A 9,951-nucleotide genomic window follows, 5' to 3' on the forward strand; every position below is an offset into this window, starting at 1 on the left:
TTTAAGTTCTAGAAGAGGTCATAATTCAGCACTTGTTGACTTCAGAGACACTAGGTCAGACTCCACTAATTCCATTTGAGTGATTACTGTGAGAACTACTGTGTTCTGAAAACAGGATTTTAAAAGCAGGGTTTGTATTTTTATGACATTAAGGAGTGTGTGGCATAATGTGAACATGGGAATGTGTCAGGTTTTGCACACTGATTGATTAGTACCTTTGCACGTGGATGGTTTCAGGTGTCACCTGAAGACTTTGGGGCTGGGAGTGGGACAGGCAGTTGTCATCAGATTACAACCATACTGTAGCCTCTGCTAGACTGCAGGGAAGCTGGCAACTACATGGGACTTCTGCTGGCAACAGGTGCAGTACTGTTTCTGCCAAAGCAAAGCTATTTTGGGGCATTGAACATCTGTTTATTCTGCTGTTAGTGATTGACTACATTATAGCCTGTATCCTCATGTGCTGGAAGGCAGCATTAAATGTTTTTAAATGGCCCTTCAAAAGTTTGCCTTCACACTGGCTTTATTTACTTATTCATTGATACCAAAGTTTGGTAATAAGGATCAAGCTTTTCATTTTTGCTAGGGGTCTGACCAAGGTCCATCCAATCAAGATCAGGCATTATCTGCCCAACAAGCTGCTGTAATTAACCTGACTGGAGTAGGGAATTTTATGCAACCTCAAGCCACAGGTATGTGCTTGCTGAGCCTCCTTTTGTAGTTAAGTGTGTATGTTGATAAATTCACACTGAAATGAAGTTTGGTCTTAAAGAAGTCTTATGTTAGATCTGAACAGTTTACTGTTTATTATCAGCACATGTATTATACAAGACATACTGAACTTACAAAGCATCCATTTCTCTGCTTTGGCAGTTAAGGGTAGTCAATTGATAATATCACATGAAAATAAGTTACGCTTAATACAAAAAGAAAATGCAGGAACTTCCATGCCAGACTTCATTGAGGAATGTTTCTTTAACTGTGTGCTTAACATCCAGTGTGAGAAACCTCTTTCGTGTCTCCACACGCACCTCATAATCTAATTATGTTCTAACAGAGTGTGTATATCATGTATACTTTATTCTGTACTGTATCCAGTTTGACTTTGAAACTAATTCTATTGATCCCTCTTTTCTGTTAACCTGTATTCCTATGTCTTCCTTCCCCAACCCTGACAAACTCAACCTGACCTCTTTGACCTGCCTGCTTTCCCCTTCTTTCTCAGTGTTGTCTCAGCTTGGCTCTGCTGTGAACAGACCTGGGCAAAGCCTTCCTCAGCAGAGACTCCAGCTCTCTTCTGCCTTGCAACAGCAACAACAACAAGCCTTGCAGCAGCAGCAGCAACAGATACAAGTAAACCAGCAACTTCACTCTGACTGTGTTTAAAATTTACAAAAATTTTTAACAAATTTAAAAATACAATTCTTGGCTCCAAAATCAAAACTCTTGCCCTTTTTTGACTTGGTTAACTAATGTAGTTATGGTCTCACAAGTTAAAAAACAAAAGACACAACATGAATTTGGCAAAGTATCATGCAGGATTTAAAATCTGTGGTTCTCTCAGCTTGGAGCATTGAATTTATTTTTGTTCATTTAAGCCATCCACCTTCGTGATTTGCAAACATTCAAGGGGTGCTTGTGGCACATATCTAAATTAAGCTCGGCCAGATGCCAATAATTTCAGAATAGCAGGACTTGTAAGCACCTGAAGTTCAACTGTAGCACTGCCATGTCAGTACATGGCAGTAACAGCTCTGCAAAGGATTCCTTTAGCAGTATGTCATGCAGATGCTTTATGAAAATATTTTAATATTTTTTAGCACACAGTCTCCTCTTTGTAATACATACAGAAAATATGTACCATGCATACATGGAGAAGGTATGATGTTAAAAATACACTACGCTACCCAGACATTCACTGAAGTTGCTGAGTTACTGCAGTTACTGCAATGGAGACAAAGGGCAAAGAAACAAAGCTGTCCACATACACGTGTAAAATGCTAGCTGTGCCCTCGGCAGGCTTCTGTGCCACTGGTGCTGCTTGACTGTAGCCATTACCCCAGTACATGGTGTGTTCCTTGTGTCAACCTGGTGCCTCCATATTTTTGCTTCTACACACCCCCCCAGCCCCTCCCCTTCCTCTCATTCTTCCTGACATGAAAGCTTTACAGTCAACACTAACAAGCTTTTTCTCCCCCTTCTCCTTCATGGCAGCAGTTGCGATTCTTGCAGCATCAAATGGCTATGGCAGCAGCAGCAGCACAAGCAGCTCACCTGGGTCATCAACAGCATACAGGCAGCCACTCAAAAAGTAAAAGGAAAAGAGGCACACCGGCCCCTCCAAAATCATGAGACTTGCCTCCCCCCCAATAAAAATTGATTCAGAGGGGATTTTTTTTCAGGAGAAAGCTTAAAATAATTTAGTGTTTTATATTACTGGTGGGAAAATGAATTTTTGGCATTACACTAAAATAAAGGAACTGTTTTTGGAAGCCAGCCCTACAGAACTGAGAAACTTCATCTATAAAGCAGCTAGGATCTGGTTTCCTTAAGTTGCTTAATTTTTTAACAGAATGTTTTATCTTGTATTTTTTACAACTCAATGGCATTGTACATAGAACAAGGGTGAAAAAGATTTTAGAAAAAATGAACTTTTTAAATGTAGTTATTGGTATTTGTTTATTTAGTATAAAAGGTTTGTGAACACTGTAACAAATACAAGTTTTACAAATCCATTTTTTAAAAGATCTCTCCTTTTGTTCACTCGGGTGTTATACTTTTTATTACTTTGTCTATCAACTTCTTTACTTCTTTGTGTCTTGTAATTGCTCTAGTGATACAGTCCTGAAGCTTGGCTCCTGTAAGAGGACTTCCACCTAAAAATTAAAGGGAAGAATTTGATTTTCTACTTATACTTCAGTTACGTATCTCAAAATGTGATTTCCAAGTAAGAATAATAATACAGTAATTCTCATGCCCCACACCTTTCACCTGGGGAGCATACAGCTTTCCCAGATCCAACCTCTGGCTGAGATAATGGAAACAAGTGGAGCTGTAACAGGAGACATGCTCAAAATCTGTCCTCTGCTCTGTGTAGGTCAAGATGTGACTTCTTTTTTGAACTCAAAACTAATTTCAAGAGCAACTTAATGAGTATTCCAGCAGACACTGTTACCATAAAGCACCCACATCTTACAAAGCAAAACAGGTACATAATCTTTTTTGACCCAGCATTATCATCTTCATAGGCTTCTCTGCAATAAATCTGGAAGTACCTGGTTTATGCACAGAACAGAGTCTGCCTTCTTCATCAGTTACAATGGTCACTGTTCCAGTTGCTAAATCTTCTTCTTCAGCAGTTGGATCAACAATGAGTAATGTGCTTGTGAAAGAAAAACACATGCAGTAACATTAGTGCACATTGCTCCATTAATGTTATTGCAAAATAGGCATAACATTCATTTTTACTGTAGTCTTACAAAATACTTGTAGATGGACTTAGGGCCCTGGGTTATCTGTTTTCTTACTAAAATGCACTGATTAAAAACAACTAAAAGCCAAAGAATGTGGGAAATTCCACATAACCAATGTTATGTCTGTTGAACTTTATGCCTAAGTTTCACAGATTTGTGAGACCTGTGTATTGCAGGAAAATGCCACTAAACTGCTGTTTGCAGTATGCAGTCACGTTGTACTTACGCAGAGGCTGGCGTTGTTTTTAGGTGTAGGCTGCACTAATCTCTACCAGACACCTGAAGGCAAAACTAATTTCCAAGGGTAAGTTCACCAAAGTCATTCTCAGTTTCTTGTCAGAGAACTCTAACATCACTGACTTGGAGTAGTTAAAAAATGGATTTACTGGGCTTCTTAAGGCAGCCACAATATGCATCGTGACATATGAGAGGTTACCATTAAGAGATTAAATACAGCTATTTTTTGAACTATTAAAGTTAAAAATAGAGCAAAATCCATGGGAAAAAAGAGGATCTAAACTATAAGCCAACTTTGCTCACCAAGAAAGACCTGAACTTAAAGCCAAGATGTAAAACTTCACCAATAGTTTCTGATTGCCATTTACTAGCAAGTGTAACAAAAATAATCCTTAGCTACACCACTCAAAAATACTGCTTTATTAAGTCTACCCCCATGCACTGTGCCACATCAGCCCTTTGTGTGACGCAGGGACACGTGAAGCGTTTGATGCATGGTGTATTTTTTATGTACAGGTTGGCACCACAGGAGCTGTGGAGCTGCGCAGCCTCTGCGCCAATGCTCCTCGTCCAGGGCCACAGTAACCAGCAGCCTACAATGCTTATTTATTTGAGAAAGGCTTTTATGCAGAAAAAAAATGCCTCTGGAAACCTGAGTTTGTAAAGCATTTTACTGAGAGGGCTGTGTCAACTGCTGTAGAAAAATTAACCAACCAGAACTTAAAAACAAAGCCCCAGGCACACAACACAGGCACACCTAGGCATACACCCCCTCAGTATTTCACTTTGTGAGGAAAGGGAGGCTTTCATAACTTGTTTGATGCAACAGTCAGTGTTTCAGTGAAGGAAACAAAGCCGAACAGACACTCATGGAAAGCTTTCTTCCAAAGGCAACTTTTTTGTCTACGCGCACGTATCTGTGATTTGTGTGCAAATAGTATCCTACTGACAGCTGTCTGCTTGGTGTTACCCAAACACTCTTAGTCTCCATCAAATTTCAGACTCACCAGAACTGGTACTAAAGCAGTTAACACAGACACTCTAAAGTACCAACAACATCCTGCTGTGATTCATTTTGGTAGTCACTAGGTGAACATTTGAGTTCATTGCTCTCTCCACACCATCTCTCATTTGAATGAAAGGCCCTACTTATAATTTCTGTGAATAGAGATTAATGTGCCATAAACCCCAGCATCTCTAAATAGACCTAAATCTTAAACAGCACGGAGCACTATCTTATTTGTCATTTTCTACTTGTCAAATGGATGGCACCAGAAATGACTGTACTTCTTATCAACAGCAGCAGAACACATCCTTAACATACTCGGGCTAATGAAGAGCCAGTAAACAATTTCAGATGAGGATTCAAGTTATCAGATGTGATTACTCTGAATTCTCATAATCAGATTCTTTTCCTACCTGAACAATGACTTAAGAGTGCTGGTTATACTTCATCTTGGGTAATTATGTTTTCAGTTATCCAGAGGTTCTGTTATTCTCACTGGACTGTTACTTCTAACTTCCTCTGTTGACAACATCCTTGGTATAAGCTGTTCAAACACTACCATCTTTTATATCAGTAATTTACAAAGGCTTCTAAAACATTAATTGGCATTGGTAACATTCTTTTGTCCCAAAGACACCTCAAAAGCCTGAAGCAATACCTATCCCTGTACTTTTTTAGTGTATCTTTTAGGCTGGGAACCAGTTTGCTTTAAGTCACAGGAAGAAGCTGTTACAGACTCTATGTTCTGCATACATCATTCACATCACAGAACGACAGGTCAGTTCAATAAGAGGCTGTGGACTGGAGATGAGTGAAACAGCACTGCCTGAGGCTGCACACTCATCACCAGCAGAAGTGCAGACACATCACTCTTAGCATCCTCTGTCTTTCATTTCTTATACAGACAGTTGTTTCCATAAGTACAGAACAGTTATGAACTTACTCATCAAATATAGCAAACGATGTGGCAACCGGATGCTTTCTGATCATCAAAGGAGTCTTCTGTTTTAAATTAACTTCTGATAAACCAGTTTCTTCATTTATAGTAACCAATGGCAATTGTACTGAAGAGATGAAAAAATTACAAGGGTCTAATATGAAACATTTCTGCGTTTAGTAGGCCTAGAGATGTCCAAGACTACTGAAATATTTATGCTGTTCTTTCAACCCATTGAAAATCGATCAGAATAGAGTTTTGGCTACATTAACAGTACTCTGTAAGGAAAATAAATCTTGAATTTGAGGAAACTATTTTAGCTTAGAACTACTCATTCAAGGAAGTATTTCATTTTTCTCCTCAAGGTAACAGAAGCATTTCTCCTTACACAGAAGCATTTTCTACTCCCAAAATGCCATACACCTAAAATACTTTAAAGTCATATTTAACGAAAACTATTTTTTCCCAAAAAGCCTACTGGACATATAAAAAACAGGAATACAGTCTCATCTCATAAATTTTGTATATTTGTAGAAACAGTGCAATCTGATCTTCAGTTAGCTCCTGCTCTGACAACCCATACAGTGTTGGCAACAGGGACATCAAGAGCAAAGTAGCTAAAGGAAGTCCAGGCCAGCAGTTCCCAGTTAGGAAGGGAGGCCTTGCTGTAAGCTTCCCTTTATACTGCTCCCTACGTGCATGTATAAGCCACACACCTGTGAATAACTAGCCTGTAAATGTTTTCCAAACTATAATGCATTAAGCTAGGGCTATTCTGTTGTGATAAGAGTCTTTGTGTAAGCAAAGCCCCCAACGGCTCATCTTGCCTACACAAAATACATTATCGAGGTAAGACCCTGATTTAGACATTGAAGTTCGCCACTGCTGAAAGATTCAGATCTCTGACACCAAAGAACATGTGGCAGAATAGCTATTACTCTTGTAAGAGAGCAATAAAAAAAGATCCTACTTTCCAGGTGTTACACACCTATGGCAAACACATCATCATTTCCACTTTGTGTTTTAGTAATTTAGCATTCAAATGACAGGAAACAACAGTCCTAATATACTGTGAACAGTTGTCTATTCATCGTGGTTCAAAGCTAATGTATTTGTTCAAGCAACACTAATCAGAATATGTCTCTTGCTCTTGAGAAGACTTACCATTTTTTAATGCTGCTAACAAAGCAAAGACACTGGCATCCAAAAGGTTTCCATCATAGTCCAGACATATGATATCACAGTATAACACCCAAGCAAGCTATCAAAAAAGGTTTGCACATGTGAGATATTACAGCAGCTAAGCAAATGGTGAAATATTTAAGAAAATTCTGGCCACACTGAATACAGATACTTATTTCTATCATACAATTTTTACACTTCAGATGTAAACCAAGATATGAAGACCAAAGAGCAAGAACAACAAAACAACCTATAACCCCCAAATACCTTCTTTAACATCTCAGTACTGGGATCTTGTTATCATTTTGACATACAACTTACCTTGCCGTTTGCAATGCACAGATCTTCTTTCACTATCATCTGTGAACTAAAATAAAATGAGAGAGTAAGCCAGGAAATAGAAAAGTGTCTTGTAGAGTTGTGTTTCAAATGCACTAAGCTGGTTCTTACTTTTCAATCACATCTGCAATGAACTGGCTCGCTGCTTGAGCCTCTTCACCAGGTGGTCCAGAGCGAAACTTCTCTGAGCAGAGGGATGGCAATTCTACATTTGGAACTAGGTAGCAAGAATCATTAGCCATAAACTAAAGAACACAGGCAATGGGATATCAAAAATAGATAACAAACACTCTTAATACCAAGACCAAGAATTTTTCAATCAAACCTTCCTACTTCTCCCTTCAAACAGAAAGTTTTTCATGAGTTGATATTAAACCTGCAGTAGTCTATACTCAGAAACTATGTATTCCATGGAAAGGCACATACTCCCAACTACCATTTTCTGTTTATAATCCTGCTATGACTATGATGACCCCACACAAACTCTTCTTTAAGTGTTAAGCACTCTTCAGTAGATCAACAAACAGCAGCATTTCCATCCCACTGCCTGACTTTACTGGTATGTTCTCTGCTTTTCATCAGCCATTAAAACCTGAGGCTTTAGACTTGAAGCAAAAACATGCATAAACATTTATGAAAAAAAACCCAAGTGTAATCAAGCTCAGCGAAAACAACATACTTTGGAGATGCCTTACAAAAATGGGATTTAGTCTAAGCTCTCAGTTCCACAGAATTATTTTATTTCCAAAGAAACTCCAAACAGGAGTGAGGAGATAGATACTCCCAGGACTTCTACAGTTCTCTGAAAAATAAACAGGGTTTATTTCACTGCTTTTAAGAGTCACATTTTTTGCCTACTGGGACTTCAAAACAGAAGTTAACATGTCTTTGTATAGCCTTGCACACCATAATCTTTTATAGGTTAACTACATACACATTGCTGCAGGTTTGTTTCCAGCCTGCCCTGGAATCAGCAATAAAAAGGTAGGTTTTCATGAAAAACTCACGAGCAGAGCAGAGGGAATTCTAAAATTTCTGAAGTACCACTGCCTAGATGTCAATTTGGAAATTGATTTCAAGGAACTTAATCCAATTTTACCCAAATTCATTCCTTCAAACTCCCAATCTCATTACAGCCCTCTAGCTGAAGCAATACAAGACCTGAGTAAGATGCATACTGCAATGCTTACCAATATATCCCTTATTAGCAGAATCTGCCGCAGGTGCAGCAAGTTCCTGGAGAAACAAAAAAAGACAAAAATGAAGACCTGAATTTTGTACAAAAAGATTTTTCAGCTATTCTACATAGGAGAGGTCATTTTCTTGCCAGTTATCATTACAATGAGATTTACAAAAGCCATTTTAATCAGTCCTTGTCTGTAAATTTCCTATGGAAAAACTTAATACAGGGATATGCAGCAATTAGTCTCGTAGCTCATGGCAAGCCAGCAGTAAAGTTGAGGCTACAAGGCACTTAGTCAGTCAGCCAACTAATTCCCAGTGCACTTACTGATCAATATTCAGTAACTTTTCAATTACATAGCTTTAATCTACAAATAACAAGGACTTTATTTTCCTGCACATCTATCCCCATACAAAATGGGCACCACAAAAACACATGTTCTCAGACTAATACGGGTAGGATTAGACAATTAAGTTATACATTAGTTTTCATGTCTGAAAGTAACTCAGGTGAAAGACTGTATTTGTGTCTGACTGGCACTTTAGTGTAACTCTGCAGGTGTTTCATTCTAAACACAAATGCACAAGCACAGCTAACAGCTAGATTAAAATAAAAACCACCCATACCGCTTTAACGCCACAAATCACTGTGGTATTTCCTAACTTCACCAGGGCAGAACCATCTGCAGTTGTAATTGAACCTGAAGAAGAAAGGTACTGTTTAATAAAATCTATATTTTTTTTTTCCATTTAACATCCACCTTCACTGAGTGTTTACTTTCCATCATTTTATACTAAACACAGGCTAAGCAAAGTCTCAGATCCAGACTGGGACAGAATCTCTGTATTAAACAGCCAATCACACAGAATCACACAGAATGGCTGAGGCTGGAAGGGAGAGCTGGAGCCATCTGGTCCAACACCCCTGCTCAAGCAGGTCCACCCAGAGCTCGTTGCCCAGAACTGTACCCAGATGGCTTTTTATTATGTCCAAGGAGGTATTTTGCCTCTGCTCAAGGCTCACCAAGCTCAACACAGAGCAGAAGCCAGGGTTCAGTGCCCCTCCCAAGATACTCAGGCATCAATTTTGTGCGGGTCACTACATGCCCAGGCACTGCCTTCAGCACCTATAACAGACAGATCTTAGACAGAGGCAAGGTTCCACGACCACCTAAATTGTACTCCACAATCCAGAGCAGGAGCAGAACTGAATAATTACACTGTGCACATCACCTCATGAGCTGGACTGAACACAGTGCTGAAGTATATTACCGTACCACGCTTGCTGACACTGTAAATAAAACCCTCCCTCTTGCTTCGAAATGCAATAACCAAGAAAACCGATGACCAAGTCATTAAGGCCACTACTATAGCCTCATATTCCTAATACCTCCCCCATTATTATCCCAAATAAGCACTTGCCTATGTTGACAGTGGTTGCCCGGAATTCACCTAACTCCCTTCCATCGGGTCGACAGTTCTCTTTCTAAACAAAAATTACAAAGATCAAATTAGAGAACGTATTTTATTAAATAACACAACAACATTTTTGCTACAGGAGTTCATATAAAATAGTATTATCTTCTTTCTAGCAG

The 9,951-nt window shown here is 39.0% G+C and overlaps 2 protein-coding genes across 2 annotated transcripts in view; one reads left to right on the top strand and one right to left on the bottom strand.

The window, feature by feature from the left end:
* The window catches only part of LOC103803568 (transcription factor SPT20 homolog), a 28,905-nt gene extending 26,196 nt beyond the window's left edge, over window positions 1-2,709 (top strand). The window contains 3 exon segments of the mRNA XM_009076138.1: window positions 587-692; window positions 1,226-1,353; window positions 2,215-2,709. Coding sequence (XP_009074386.1) covers window positions 587-692; window positions 1,226-1,353; window positions 2,215-2,352 — 372 coding nt within the window. The 3' untranslated portion in view covers window positions 2,353-2,709.
* EXOSC8 (exosome component 8) overlaps window positions 2,662-9,951 on the bottom strand; it is a gene marked incomplete at its 5' end in the record, with an annotated part of 8,302 nt that continues 1,012 nt past the window's right edge. Inside the window, 9 exons of the mRNA XM_009076149.1 lie at window positions 2,662-2,876; window positions 3,276-3,382; window positions 5,660-5,780; window positions 6,818-6,914; window positions 7,157-7,202; window positions 7,286-7,391; window positions 8,365-8,410; window positions 8,984-9,057; window positions 9,779-9,842. Coding sequence (XP_009074397.1) covers window positions 2,761-2,876; window positions 3,276-3,382; window positions 5,660-5,780; window positions 6,818-6,914; window positions 7,157-7,202; window positions 7,286-7,391; window positions 8,365-8,410; window positions 8,984-9,057; window positions 9,779-9,842 — 777 coding nt within the window. The remainder of the gene's footprint in view (window positions 2,877-3,275; window positions 3,383-5,659; window positions 5,781-6,817; window positions 6,915-7,156; window positions 7,203-7,285; window positions 7,392-8,364; window positions 8,411-8,983; window positions 9,058-9,778; window positions 9,843-9,951) is intronic.

This window comes from Acanthisitta chloris, unplaced genomic scaffold, assembly GCF_000695815.1.
Source record: "Acanthisitta chloris isolate BGI_N310 unplaced genomic scaffold, ASM69581v1 scaffold9190, whole genome shotgun sequence".
Classification (NCBI taxonomy): domain Eukaryota; kingdom Metazoa; phylum Chordata; class Aves; order Passeriformes; family Acanthisittidae; genus Acanthisitta; species Acanthisitta chloris.